General features: G+C 33.1%; 1 protein-coding gene across 2 annotated transcripts in view; it reads left to right on the forward strand.

The window, feature by feature from the left end:
• LOC145268243 (RAB6A-GEF complex partner protein 2-like) overlaps positions 1–14,952 on the forward strand; it is a 64,101-nt gene that overhangs the window by 34,829 nt on the left and 14,320 nt on the right. For both annotated transcript variants that reach the window (XM_080123572.1, XM_080123581.1), the window contains exons 3-6: positions 1,942–2,096; positions 4,404–4,487; positions 8,237–8,386; positions 12,504–12,644. In XM_080123572.1, the coding sequence (XP_079979698.1) occupies positions 1,942–2,096; positions 4,404–4,487; positions 8,237–8,386; positions 12,504–12,644 (530 nt within the window). The remainder of the gene's footprint in view (positions 1–1,941; positions 2,097–4,403; positions 4,488–8,236; positions 8,387–12,503; positions 12,645–14,952) is intronic.

Genomic DNA, 14,952 nt, shown 5'->3' on the forward strand with positions numbered 1-14,952 from the left:
TTGTTTTGAAATAGTCAAGTGATTCAAACCATTTTTCCAGCAACTTTTGCAACAGATTTGATGTAAGTTTTCCAATAGAGGTCTGAAGTGAGGGTCAGTCTCAGAAGCTTATCAAAGCAGGAAGCTTCCTCAAGGTGAGAGCCATTCATTTCAATTAGCATAAAGTGAGGATCAGAGCATTGCTGGTGAAAGGAGAGAAGCTTAGCGTTTTTAGATCTTACCAATGCATTTAGAACTGTTCCTTACTCGGCCATGCAGCAGAAACTACCCTCATTTGGCGACAGGGCAAGCTCTTCTCTTGGATCTGCAATTATCTGTCTGATTGGCTGCAGGATACTTTAGTCACTGGCTGTTTGTCAGATGAGTTTTCTGTCTCAGCTGGGGTACTGCAGGGAAGTGTTATTGCACCAATGTTATTTTTGGTCTTCATCAACTACCTGCTGACATTAATGGGCAGTGCAACATCTTATTTTAACTGTGACAACTTGACTATGTTTCCAAGCTTTTATGTTGATGATGCACAAATTTCTGTGTCACACCCAGACCCTTACATAGCATCGACAGACCTGAAGTTGCTGCTTATTTTTGCATATGAGTGGGCAGGAGACTGAGGCATGGTGTTCAACCCTACAAAAATAGTTGTGCTATTGTCCTCGAGATATCTCTCTCCTGTTCATATCCATAGGATTTGATTTCAAGATGCATTTGGGCCATTCTCAAAAAATATAACTATGTAGGAGTAATAATATCTAGCAATCTGAGATTTAATGACCACTTGCCTTGTACGTATATCCAATAAGGTTAATAAGGAGCTTTACGTGTTGCATATCTAGAGCAACCAAATTACTCATGAATGGCATTTGCTGACTGGACTTTATAAGGCAATGATTCATCCCCACTTGGAGTATGAGTTCCTAGTGTTCACCAGAGTTGGCAGAATGTTCTTTGATTTTCTTGAGCATCTACTGCGTCATGCCATCAAATTCTCTGATGCATGCATTTACATCATGCTTACATATTCCCTGCCACAACCCTGTTTCCTCTGGAGTATATGATCTGCTTTGATTAGATTTGCTGTCTACTTACATTCTGAATGTGACAGTTGCATCTGTTGCCTACAGATTATTTCATGGTCCTTGCCCCACCACAATGCTTAAATACCACACTGTGCTGCAGCTGAATAGACCAAACCTGTAACGATATACATTCACAGCAGCCTCTCTGCATAATCACACTGGTGTTTGCTCAGATGTACTAGCGATCTCCTTCTGCATTGTTCACAGCAGTTCTGAACATACTTCCTTAGAATTGTGTAGATGAACATGTATCACTGTGACATTTTCAGAGTTCTGTATTGGCTATTATGATGTTCCTAAGTTTTATGCATTTCTTAATTAGCTTAGTGGCCTCTGTCTATTGCCAGCAGTTTTATGACCATGGCTTGATAAAAAAAAAAACATAATATAACCTCTTTTTCTCCATCGAATGATGTGCACTAGACCAGAAGATAGAGAATCAGAAAGAACTTGATCATTAATATTCTCAGAAGCATTGCTAAAGATGATCACGTCATCTTCATAAATGTTGACAAATGATTTTAGAATGTGATTGGGATGATCATTGATGAAAATCAGTTGTACCCAAATGGATCCATGAGGTACACCAGAATTAATACTGAGCTTCAGACTTTTGCCTATAAACAACTACTTTTATGAACCTATTAGAGAGAAGGACTTGATGTTTGAGAACATGTACCAATATTTCGTTGTTAAAAATCTTATGAAGTGGACCTTTATGCCAAACCATATAAAAGGCCTTTCATACGTCAAGACCCTTTAAGTTATTTTTTATTTTTATTTTTTTCTGGTTTGTTTTCTTTTCCTGGAGTTGTGCTTTTTTTTTTACTCTCCTCAATTGTCAAAAATGTATTTTGTCTTTCAGTGGGAAACAGTTTGATATTCTGGCTTGGGCCAGTGTTCAAATTCACTGCCAACGTACAGTTAGCGAATCACGGGTGTCACTTCCAACGTCAACAAATTTATCTACTGAAGAAGTTTCAACAACAGGCTGTGAAACCTCTTTTGTTCCAAACAAAGGTAAGGTACATAACATGTTTGAATGAAACAGAAATCAATAAAAATCGATAAAAATCAATAAAAATCTAATCTCAAAGACGTTCTATTTAACACAGAAACAATTTCAAAAGTTTGTTCATTGTAAAATAAACTCTGTTTAAGAGACAACAATGTCTATTTTCTCCAAGAAAAAAATGAGTTGCCAATGAAAAGCTGTGCATACATGATATCAATGTGACATATTAATGGACTTGAGTTGACAGTGTATTTTAAATTTAAAAAATAAATTTTATTTGCTGACAAAAAAGGCTTACATTTCTAAATTGAGATAAGGATTAGTTATTCGTATTATTTGGATTCTTTGGGCTACTGTTCTCATCTTGAGTGTTATTTTCACGTTTTGGTTGATATTTCTTGTCGAACTCAGAAATCTTACCATCAAACTCAGAAATCTGCACAAAATTTAGAACAGAATTCTTTATATAATTCACAACGTTTCGATCAATGTAACCTTAAGTGTTCTTCAGATGACTCTTGTCAAATTCGGGAATGTGCATAGAATTTTGAACACAACCCTTTATTTAATTAATATATGATAGATAACATATATAGTGATAAGCAGATGGTAATAAATGTAATATGTAGTAATAGTGACATTTACATCTAAAAATAAAATAGGTTTAAGGTTCCTAAAATTTGTACTAGAATTGTCCGCAAGGACCCGTAGTGACCTTCTTAAAGTTGTCAGTATGGGCGATCAAAAAAATACAATTACGAATTACTTATTTACCTCTATCCAGTCATGGCTGATGGAACAAGAGCATGCTACTGTGATGCATGTCAATTCTCCTCGCCCCCATGTGCTAGGAAATAGGAGAAAAAAGAAAAAGGATATATAATTTTAAAAAAAAAGAAAAAAAGTAAATTTTATTGGATAACAAAAGAAATGGGAAATAGGATTTATCAATAGACAATAGATAGGAAGGTAGACGAAAGAAACTTGACATGGAATTGTTGGTCAGAGTAATGGTAACAAAAGCATGGAACAATGGATGTAGATATATTTAGATTTGGTTTTTGGGTACTTTAGGATTGGCAAGGGGTGTTGATATTTTTATGACAGTATTCGGTTGGAAGTGGTTTTTGGCAACGGACAAAGTTAAGTCATGAGTTGGATACTTAACAACAGTTGGAATTTGGTCGCAGTTGAAGACGAATTGTGGCTTCGAGCAGATGGGGAAATGAGCTAACCAACTGACTGAAAAAATGCAGCCTTGGCAGTAGATGTGAACGTTAATGCTTAGAGGGCAGTTTTCCCCACAATGGTGTTGCTCATAAACTCAGTCGAACCAATGTTTACAAAAAGTATCTGTGTTTTATTTTATTTTTCTATTTGTGAGCCTGTGCGCTCCCCTCAATGGCCAAGAATGATGATACAGCCATGAAAACAAGATCGAGAAGAAATTCACGGCACACAACTTTGGGTCAATGAGCTGTCGAGGGTGGGGGTAGATGTATTCTCATATTACCCCCATAAATTAAATAATGGGTTCCGTTCAGAATTCCATGCAGATTTCAGAGTTGAATAAGATACACCTGAAGAAGGTCGGAGTTTATATGAACCAAAACATTCTGAAAATGGCACTCAAGATAAGAACCGTTGTACGAAGAATCCAAATAATACAAGAAAGGTTTAATTATACGTTTAAGTCTGCTTGTGAATATTCGTTTTTAAAGAAATCTTAATTTTTAATAGTTTTTATTTTTTCTTTAATCTGTGGACATGTGCAGCTATAGTCCATCCTTATTATTCCAGTGAAAGTTAGTTCATAACAAGAAATGTGTGTGGACAACGACTGCTTTTGCTGCATTCTGTGCTGTCACCATGTGGATTTAGTACCAACCCAAAATTGCTATCAACAATTGAATCTTTGACCCTTGCGGTCCATCCTTTTCCAATACTGTCTAAAATGGTTTGCACATTCGGCTTGGCACTCAGGAGAGCTCATCCACAAGATTTTTTTCTGCCTCTTCTTTATTCGATTAGTAATGGGCAGTTGAAGATCTGGACAGCAACAATCTGTAGAGATTTAGTAATACTATAAGGTCCAAAAATAGTTGGTCTTCAATTATGAAGTGGACATTGGCTAGGCATATCATGTGACCTGGCTCTGTATCTGCAGAAGTCAGCTGCAATGGTTAGACGCTGCATTTGTTTGGAGGGAGGGGGTGAACTTGATCACGATGATGCCATTACCAGTATAAAAAATGTGGGAATAATTTGTTTGTGTTTTTATTTTTTTATTTTTTATTATTTATTTTTTTTAGGTGAAAAAGGATGTACTGTACTTTCAACTAAACCAAAAATCTTATTCTGCGACCTCAAACTAGCCCCAGGGGAATCCAAACAATGTAAGTGATGTTGTACTCTCAAATTTAATGATAAAACTGTTTATTACATTGTTTATCGCGTATTTGTTGCTATGTTGATATCTGGTGCATATAAATTATTATATACACTGGTTGATAATCCAAGTTGTCTTTGTCATCTAAACAGTTTCACTTAAACATAGGTTTATTTCAAATGGAAGAGTTATTTAAGACAGTGGATGATTACAGGAAAACAGATATACTTTTAAAATATGGGCTATTGCATCAGAGATGTTTAGTTAACATTGTTTGCCCACCTTTACCTCCTTTTTGTTACAATTAGAACTCTCCAGTTTCTTTTTTTTTTTTTTTTTTTTTTTCTTGCAAAACTCGATTTTCACTAATTGTCTTTGAAAACTATTTTCATTAATAATTGATTTTCTACCTTATAATTTTTCCTAGTTTTTGGATATGTGCATTACTGTGACATGACAATTCAGTAGATACTATTAGTTTCACATGAAATTCAATTTTTCAAATTTCACTACAATAATGAAGACCCCCCCCTTTTTTTTTACTATATGCTTCAAACATATGCATCTTTTTTAATCGCAGTTTTCCTTATCTTGGTTGTTTTTCTCAAATATAGCAACACTGAATTTGTTGCGTAGTCATCATGATCCGTCAGACTCTTTGATCACATAGAAGTTTTGTTGACATAAAGTCACAGTGATAAATTAACAAAGTACAGTTGTTCTCGATCATATTTTTTGTTGTTAACAGCAAGTGTAATAGTTGTGGTAGCAGTAGAGTATTTCTTCTTGTAGCAACCTCTCTTTAATAGTAAGTGTAATAGTTGTTAATAACAGTACACGTTCGTTTTAAGATTAATCCTTTTGATTTATTATTTCTTAATTGCTCTCAGTATCATTAAAGATAATTAGTTTTCCAACCACCCATCTCTTGATAGGCGGTGTAAGACCTTCAAAATGTCTGTTCGGTACTATAGGCAAAACCTAAACTGCTGTCTAGTTTAATTTCTTCCACCTCATTCCTCTCTTATGTCACTTTCTTGGACACATTTGCTACATTTCTCACCTTGATTTTGAAGCAGAAATTTTCTTTTTACGTAATCTAATTTTAAAGTGGAACTTTTTCTTTTGTACATCAGCTAATGCATCCCATGTACTATCTTACTACATATTTTACAAATTTTTGTGCAAATTTCAATGAAACCATTTTTTTTTTTTTTTTTTTTTTTTTTTTGTTTTTTTAACAAACAAAAAAAAATTAGCTGAAATTTCTCATTTGAAGTTTTCAAATCAAGTCGATCAACTTATATAAAAATTAATTTTTGATTTTTACTAGCAGTTCAGCCCAGCTTTGCTCTGGTTCTATGTACTGTTCATAACTTTATGTGCATATATATATATTAAAGTTTGACTCGTGTCCAGGTAACCTACATCTAAAATTTCAAATGTTTAGACCCAAAATTGGCGGAGGAGTTTGATAGTCTGCAAAGGTCAACTCTTTGAACTTTGACCTCTTGGCAACCAAATTTTCACCCAAAATCTGATTAAAAAGCTTGCTGCATGTCTGATACCCCTTATGTAAAATTGCAAATGTTTAGACCCAAAATTGGCTGAATAGTTTGTAGAGACTGCAAAGGTCAAATCTTCTGAACTTTGACCCCTTGACAGTCAAATTTTTGGCCAAAAACTGATTAAAAAGCTTGCCCTATGTCGGAATACACTTTATGTAAAATTTCAAATATTTAGACCAAAAATTGGCTGAGTAATTTGGTAGAGACCACCACATAGGTCAAATATTTTTAAACTTTGACCCCCAATTCTGACCCCCTCAACATTTATTGTTTTGGGCTCAAATCAAATTAAAAAGTTTGATCCATGTCCTAATAACCTACATCTAAAATTTCAAGTGTTTAGACCCAAAATTGGAGAAGGAGTTTGGTAGAGTTTTCAAAGGTCAAATCGTTGAACTTTGACTCTTTGACCGCCAAATTTCTGTTCGAAAACGGATTAAAAAGATTTTCCCAAATCTCAATACCCCTTATGTCAAATTTCGAGTCTGTAGACTGAAAATTGACACAGTAGTTTGGTAAGGAAATGTACACACACACACACACACACACAATTTCACTTTTATAGATATACTAGCATGGGTGCCTGGCGTTGCCCGGGTGTTTGGAGGTGTGTGTTGAGCAAAAAAAAAGAAAAGTGGTAGTAGAAAGGCAGGTTCGAACTCGTACCGTGAAGGAGGAAAAGAACAGGGGAAAAAAACATGACGAAAGTTTTAGGCAGACATGCAAACAAACATACATACATACATTTATATATTGGTAGCTCAAATTTTCGACCCAAACCGATTAAAAAGCTTTCCCTATCTCTGAATACCCTTTATGTAAAATTTCAAATGTTTAGACCAGAAAGTATCTAAGTAATTTGGTAGAGACTGAAGAGGTTAAATTTTTTTAACTTTGACCCCTATCATCATCCCTTAACATTTATTGTTTGGGCTCAAATCAAGTTATTGTCCAAGGAACCTATATCTAAAATTTCAAGTGTTTATACTCAAAATTGGTGGAGGAGTTTGGTAGAGTTCTCAAGGGTCAAATTGTTGAACTTTGACCCCTTAACACCCAAATTTCTGGCCAAAAACAGATTACAAAGACTTTTCCAAATCTCAATACCCTGTATATCAAATGTCGAGTCTGTAAACTAAAAAATTGACAGTTATTGTGTAGGGAAATGTACACAGACACACACACACACACACAAACACTTTCACTTTTATAGATATACTAGCATTTAAGCCCGGCGTTGCCTGGGTGTTTAGAGGTGTATGTTGAGCAAAAAAAAAAAAAAAAAAAAAAAAAAGGTCAATTTTTTAAACTTTGACCCCTATTATGACCCCTTAAAATTTATTGGTTTGGGCTCTAATCCAGTTATTAAGTTAGATCCATGTCGAAAGAACCTATATCTAAAATGTCAAGTGTTTATACCCAAAATTATCGGAGGAGTTTGGTAGAGTTCTCAAAGGTTAAATCATTGAACTTTGACAGAGTTATTGTGTAAGGAAATATACACAGACACACACACACACACATTCACTTTTATAGATATATAGATTAGCGATAGCAGCATAGGAACGCTGCCACTGTATTCAAATTTATCTGCACAAGTGATAGTTTTTGTTCCCTTGCACACAAATGCATGCATTATAAGTCCCCCTTTTTGATGGAGCACATTTTTATTATTATATTTTTTTACATGTTATCCATGGATGCACTTTCTTTTTTTCCTTCTTTTGCTAAATAGCAATCATCAGAATAGCTCAACTTTGGTAAGGATCGAACTCACAACTACACTGTCTTTAGTCTAGCATTTTACCACTGAACTATGAAGCCTTCCCTGAAAATATGTACAGTTTTTAGCGTCTAAATATCAAGTTAATTTTTGTTGTTATTTTGTTACCAATAAGAGCTATTATTAAAACATATAAACATATACATATATGTAATTTTCATAATTATATATATATATATATATATATATATATATATATACGGAAAATCCAGCTCCACAAAAAGAGGATCTCAGGATTAGGACAAAAATAAAAATTGAGAGAATTTTTCTATCACTGATCCAAGACTGAAAAGATGAAAAGTATCAGAATCATGTTTAGAACAGATATTACACTTTGCTCCTAGAAAGTTTTTTTTTTTTTTTTCTTGAAAAAAATACATTTTAGAAATTTTTTTTTCTTCCCAGATGAATACAAAGACGTGATCCCAGCCGATTCACCGCCATCATACAGAGGACAGGCTATTAAATACTCATACAAAATAACAATAGGCACACAAAGATTAAATCAACGGACAGAATTATTACGCATTCCTATTCGTGTCATGGTGCTTTTTGGTAAGTTTGAGTTTCTTGAATTCGTCACTCTACAATTGAAAATTTTTAATCTTGAAAATTTATTCCATCAATAATTTCAAATCATTATTTTTTTAATTTAAAATACTTTTTGATACTCGTGGAACTGTTATCATCAGCATATTCGAAAAGGTTTAGCCAATGAAATCACAACAGCCGACAATTGACAAACAATATCTTTTTAATTATTTTATGGTATCTTTTGTTTGTTAAATTGTTAGATGAAAGTACAGAATAGTGAAAATAACCCCCTCCCATGTTAAGAATGGTTTTCTAAATACCATTTTCATTATAGTTTGCAAACTGCACACGTACCATTTCTTTTTTTAATTTTTTATTTATTTTTTTATTAAAATTACCATACAATAACTATTTTCGATTATAATTATGTTTTTCCTTCAATTTTAACTGTTTGCTAGTGTTTTAAACATTGTCCATCATTTTCAGTAAGAAAAGCAGTTTAGTAATCTCACTATTCTGCATAAGTTAACCAATTTTTCTAAGTAATCACATTTATGCTAAAAGCCACTTTATAATTAGGATATAGAGTAAAATCTATTAACAGTTTTAGTGTCGTTGTTATGTCAACACGCAGGATCCACACATTGTATGCAGAGAGTCACAAGAAAAGAATTTGACTCAATTTTTTTTCTCAGTAAAAACAGCAAACATTTATTTACAGGTATTTCCAGAATAACGCCTTGTCTCTTATTCAAAAGTCTTCTTGTACTCGAATGTATTTAACAAGACTTTGCCGTTGAACACATGGTACTCGTCTTTGTCTGGCCATGTTTAGGACACTTTTTTTTTCCTGTTGCTCTTAATCAAACCCCAAAAATTCTGCCTATCAATGCACTTTCAATCCCAACTACACACATCTATTCAAACAAAAAGAAAATGCAATTAAACCCTTTGGTCTCTACATGGAATAGATCAATAGATCAAACCAGCACCCACGAGGAAAATCTCCCAGAACTCCCACCCTGGCTGTTAAATCAACCTAAAGTCATACTAGACTTGACAATATATCCTAAATCCAATACTCACCCTGCAGACTATAGAGAAAAACTAAGCAACATTCTGGATACTTACCCAAATTGGACACACATTTACACTGATGGTTCCAAAGATCAAAACAAAGTGGGATGTGCCGCTATTTCAGAAAACACTATTCAGCAGAAAAGGTTACCAAATAACTCCTATCTATAGTGCAGAAATTACAGCCATAAACCTGGCTCTAGATATTATCATCAACCAAAACTCAAAAAAATTTATAATATTTGTAGACTCATTATCAGTATTAGAAGCAATAAAAAATCAAAAATTAAACAAACCCCTACTCATCAAACTGTTACAAAAGATCCATTCTATCCTGCAACACAAAACTTTCTTCTTTTGTTGGATTCCCAGTCACTACGGTTTCCGTGGAAATGATAAAGCTGACATGGTGGCCAAAAATTCCTTAAAGCTACAAATAAACGACATAAAGGTCCCATATACGGATTACAAACATTCAATAAACAGTTTTATCACAAAGAAATGGCAACAAAATTGGAACAACTGTCAAAACAACAAACTCTTCCAAATTACTCCTATACTTAAAAAGAACCCTCTAGATACCAGAAAATCACGTAAAGAAGAAGTAGTCTTATCACGTATCCGGATAGGACACACATACATAACTCACTCCCATCTACTAAAAAGTGAAGAACCCCCCCAAATGTATACCATGTCACGAACCTTACACAGTGAAACACTTTTTACTTGACTGTCATGATCTCACACGAATTCGTCAACACTACTACAAGGCTACAAGTTTAAAAGAACTCTTTGATAAAGAAAATCCTAAAACCATTCTAAATTTCTTAAAACAAGCAAATCTTTACCATAAAATATAAAAACCATCAAATAACAAAATATACCAAAACATTGCCCAAATATACCCAGCGAAAATCGATTCTGAAAATATCAAAAATTTAAATCTTGTATACAGCATTAAATGACCCAAAGAAGGTTGATACGCTGGTTAAACAAACAAACAAATTCCTGTCACTCTTAGTCTACTTGTGTAACACATAGATTTCTGTTCTTCTTGGTCCACGTTTTTATTTTTATTTTTTTTAATGTATAATCGTTTTCTTTCCTTCTTTCTCACTGTGATGTCACCTCGCACACGGCTCGGTTATTTGCATACGTTGGCTGTCGTACAGCTGCTGCTGCCATACCCACGGTCACGCTCTGCTACGCACTTGAATGATAATAAATATGAACAAGTAGAAAATAATGAATGCAATGAATAAACTTTGGTTTATGACAATTTTTTAGTGATATAAGATTTGAAAATGACCATGTTATAGCCTGCAAGGAAGTAATCTGGAAACAGCATATGGGAACTTCATGACAACAAACTCTCTTCATGGAAATTTTGTTTAATGTTAAGAACACCATTCAGATATTAATATATAATGAATTCTTCTGATTCTTTGAGAAATGGAGAACAAAAAAAAAAAATCTATTTTCTATTTCTACTTCATAACCAAATTGGTCTTTTTCTATAATCTGCCTACTCAGACTCTCGCTACTTCCAACCACCCTACATATGACACAGAACTGCATCCAGTTGTAAGGTCTCAACTTTGGAAACTTTGAATGTGAAGTTGCCTCTAAGCAACCACTACAGTATTTGTGCTTGTCAGGGGCTCCAGCTATGGGTTAAATAGAAACTGTTTATTTACAAAATATATTTCTACAAAATAGATTAATCTACAAACCAATTGTATGCAAAATATGTACAGTTTAATCAATGAAGAATATTTTGATCGATGTTTAAGAAATTCGAGTGTTTGTTTAGACTTGCACTTATGATGAAAATTTTAAGTAAAGAAAATACAGAAAAGTTTTTATGGTGTACATACTCGTCACAGAACGAAGAGAGCACATTCCAAAACTCGCATAATTTGATCAAGTAGTTTTTGATTTTTATTTAAGAAAATTAAATTTTGTGATAAACTGGATGGGAGAAACTTATAGGTGCCATGTTTTTAAATTTTGCAAAATATCAAGGGTGACAATTTACTTCGACTACAGAGATTTTGTTTGTATTCTAAATGATGAAAACTTTTTAATCATTAAAAATCATTAAATTTGATTTTCTTAAAAAAAAAACAAGTTACTTGATCAATTTGGGAGGGGGGGGTTAGTCTAGACTAGCATTATTTAGGAAAACAAAAATAAGAGAAAAACCTTTATGTTGTTCCTACTTGTCATGATATTGTTTAGGGTGAATATAAGTAAAAAAAAAAATATAAAAAATATGTACTTTTCAGGGGTTATTTGATGCTAAAGTCAGTTAGCCAATATCTTTGTAGCTGCTAACAAGTTCACTCTCATAGTTTCAAAAAATTTCATTTTCGAAAGGAATTCTAATCTAAACTTATTCGAAAAACTTAATTTATTGCAGAAAAATTGTTTAATTTCAACAAATTAGCAAAGTTTTTCAATGACATGCTTTTTAAAAAAAAAATTTTTTCAACGAAATAAAAAAGGAAAATGTTTTTCTTGAATTAACAAGCCTGTCAATATGAAAGGAAAATCAAAAAGATTGACATGAAACTTTTACAAAATACATAAAGCTAACTAGCAAATTTGGCTTAAGAAATTAAAACAGTATAAACTGTTGTTTTAGTTCCTGAATTAGTAATGGTGGAAAAATTGTTCTCAATAAAATTCAATTGTAACTTTTTGTAGTATATTCACAAACTTATCATCCAAATATAATTTGATATAATACAAACCTTCATGCTAAAATAAATTTGAAAGATTAAAATTCCCTTTCAGAATTAAATTTTCTTGGATCAATGAGAGTGACGTTTTTAGCCTAAAGATTTTTGCTGACTTGCTGGAAATTTTGTCTCGAGTAAAAAAATCCAAAGTTTTTTGTTTTATCTTTTGGCCTATTTATAGGTATGAGTACCACACAACATTACAGAACGTGAACCTTAGTTTGCATGTCTGTATACAATATGTCTCATCTCCATGTTTGAAATTTGTGAGTTTATTGAATCATTTTTTTTTTTTTTTTTTTCTCCTCATTTTGAAGGATTGAATGATATTAGTGTTTATAATGAAAATGAGGATGTGGCCCCGACCAATCCATTCTTAAAGCATTCCAGAAAAGAGAATTCTGTCCTCGATGTTGCCTTACAAGTTCTTTCAACAGTCACTGCTCGGAAAGCAGCTCGTAAGTTTTAACCTTCTCCTATCACTCATGCCACAATAAAATTGTTACACTAAAGACAAAAAAAAAGGGTCACATATGTCCTTGTTATCGTAAAGAAAATTTAGTTTGTGGATAGATGTTTTTTGCTTTAGTTTTAATTATATTTTTATTATGTTTTTTTTAGATAGTTTCTATTAATAGGAATTCTTAGCCATAATAATGATGTACATGGCTGATTTTAAACTTTATTTCTGAAGAGCTATTTTACAAAGGAATTTGATGTGATGAATTTTAAGTGTTTCTAATGCTCCCACTCTCCATATTAATTATAGCATTCTAAAATCTCACAAAAGTTTTAATTATTTGGGATTATCTGAATTAGATAATAATTTTACAACACCATAATTTCTTTTCTTTTAATTTTTGGATCGGGGTTCGGTATTGTAAAACAGATGCTGACGTTGTAAACAGTTTAATCTTTTGAAAATTAGACCAGCTATGATGAATTATTTTACAATGATGACCACTGAAAAAAAAATTTATTTAAATTTTGCTATAAAATGCCTTATTAGTTGTATTGGAACTTTTTTCATAGCAAAATTACCTCCATCCCCCCCCCAATTCAGTCTTTATTTAAAAACCCTACCAGTTACTTTTTATCAAAATTGAAATCACTTTTCATCTATTATGGAAAATTTGTGCATATTATAATTGGATATAAATGCATTTTCAGTAAAAATACTTTTACGTGATTACATGTTGTCTTAAAATTAGCTAAAATTTCAAAAATTACCAAAAATGATAGATGATCTGCTAGAACAATATTTAAAAAAAAAAAAAATTATTGCATATTCTTGATTTAACGTTTTCTAATTTGAAATAGCGAAAGTTAACTGAAAATAAGAGATAAGTTAGTTTGTAATCTATAAATATAAAAGCGAAAATGTATGTGTAACACTAAAGAGAGGCCACATCAGACCTGTAGGGTTGATGTGACGTTTCTTTTGGTTAAAAGTAATTTTTTGTTCCCGGACGATGATCGGGTTGAGGCAATAAAAAAATTATTATTAATTTTTTTTTTGTGAATAAATTCTAAGCTAAGTCTGTTGTTGAAATGGCGGCGGCAAGAGTGCCTTTGTAGCGAGAGGTTAAATCACATTCTAGACTTCAAAAGCGAAAAAGAATGCATAAAATATTTTTGATCTACGATGGCCGGAATCATAGTGGTACAGTAGCCGGAGGGGTGGGGATTTCACACCCGCAATTGGCAAAACTATGAGCCAAAGTTGACCTGTGAATTTGACAAGTTGAAAAGTCGGGTTGTTTTTGATCTAAGAGAAACACACGCAGTGACTCGGCATTATGTTTTAGAACAAAGAATAGGAAAAAAAATTAATTGTCCGAAATTTCAAAACAATAAAATAACGTATCGAGAATTGTCATTTGGTGAATCAGGTCGAACGAAAAAAGGGAATTTATGAAATATTTTTGCTCGGATGGGAAAATGTGTTGTCCGATAAGTTCAAAGCGACAAATGCATTCTTGGTCTTTTGACGTAAACAAAATGTCTGATATAATAGAATGGCCGACAACCAGAACTTAATTCAAAGATAAACTAAAATTCCTTTGAATTATCAAAGCGAAAAGTGAGATCAATAGATAATTTTAAAACAAATAAAATCGCGTGATTTGCTTTAAGTCAAAGGAAAAATAATTTTCCTGGATAGGGGGAAATTCCATTAGTAAGCCAGGGAGGAGTTAATTAATACAACGTGTAAGTTGGGCGTTAATTAAGGGAGGAGTCAATCCAATTTTGGAAATGGACCAATGAAAAAGGGCCCTGTCGAAGTATAATCAACCAATGAGAAAAGGCCCCGTCGAATTATAATCAAGCAATTTGATTGGTCGATGACGAACATGGGTGTCGTCATCATTCCATAATTGTATTATAAAAGAAATGAAAAATCAGAGATTAAGTCAGAGAACAGAAGAAGAGAGAGTCCGGAATCAGAGTCAAAGTCGACTTGTTCGTCTCGGCAGAATCACCTCTCTCTCTCCCCCCCTCGCTTGTTGCCTGATAACTCAACGCTTATAACGTGTCGATCACTTAACGAGAATTACGCAAAGTCCGCGATACCGACCAGGTATTTCAACAACAGAAGCTCAGTTGTAGAACTAACTGTTTGCTTGAATTAATTGCCAACTATATGTATATGCTGTAAATACTTCTTTTATGAATTTCCGAAATATATATTATATTAACCAACCTTCGGAGTTTTGTTGCTGATGTGCGTTGATCCCTATATATGTACATTCTTTATTTGCCATT

The sequence above is a fragment of the Euprymna scolopes genome, chromosome 4 (genome assembly GCF_053919585.1).
Source record: "Euprymna scolopes isolate OS-2025 chromosome 4, ASM5391958v1, whole genome shotgun sequence".
NCBI classification, from domain to species: domain Eukaryota; kingdom Metazoa; phylum Mollusca; class Cephalopoda; order Sepiida; family Sepiolidae; genus Euprymna; species Euprymna scolopes.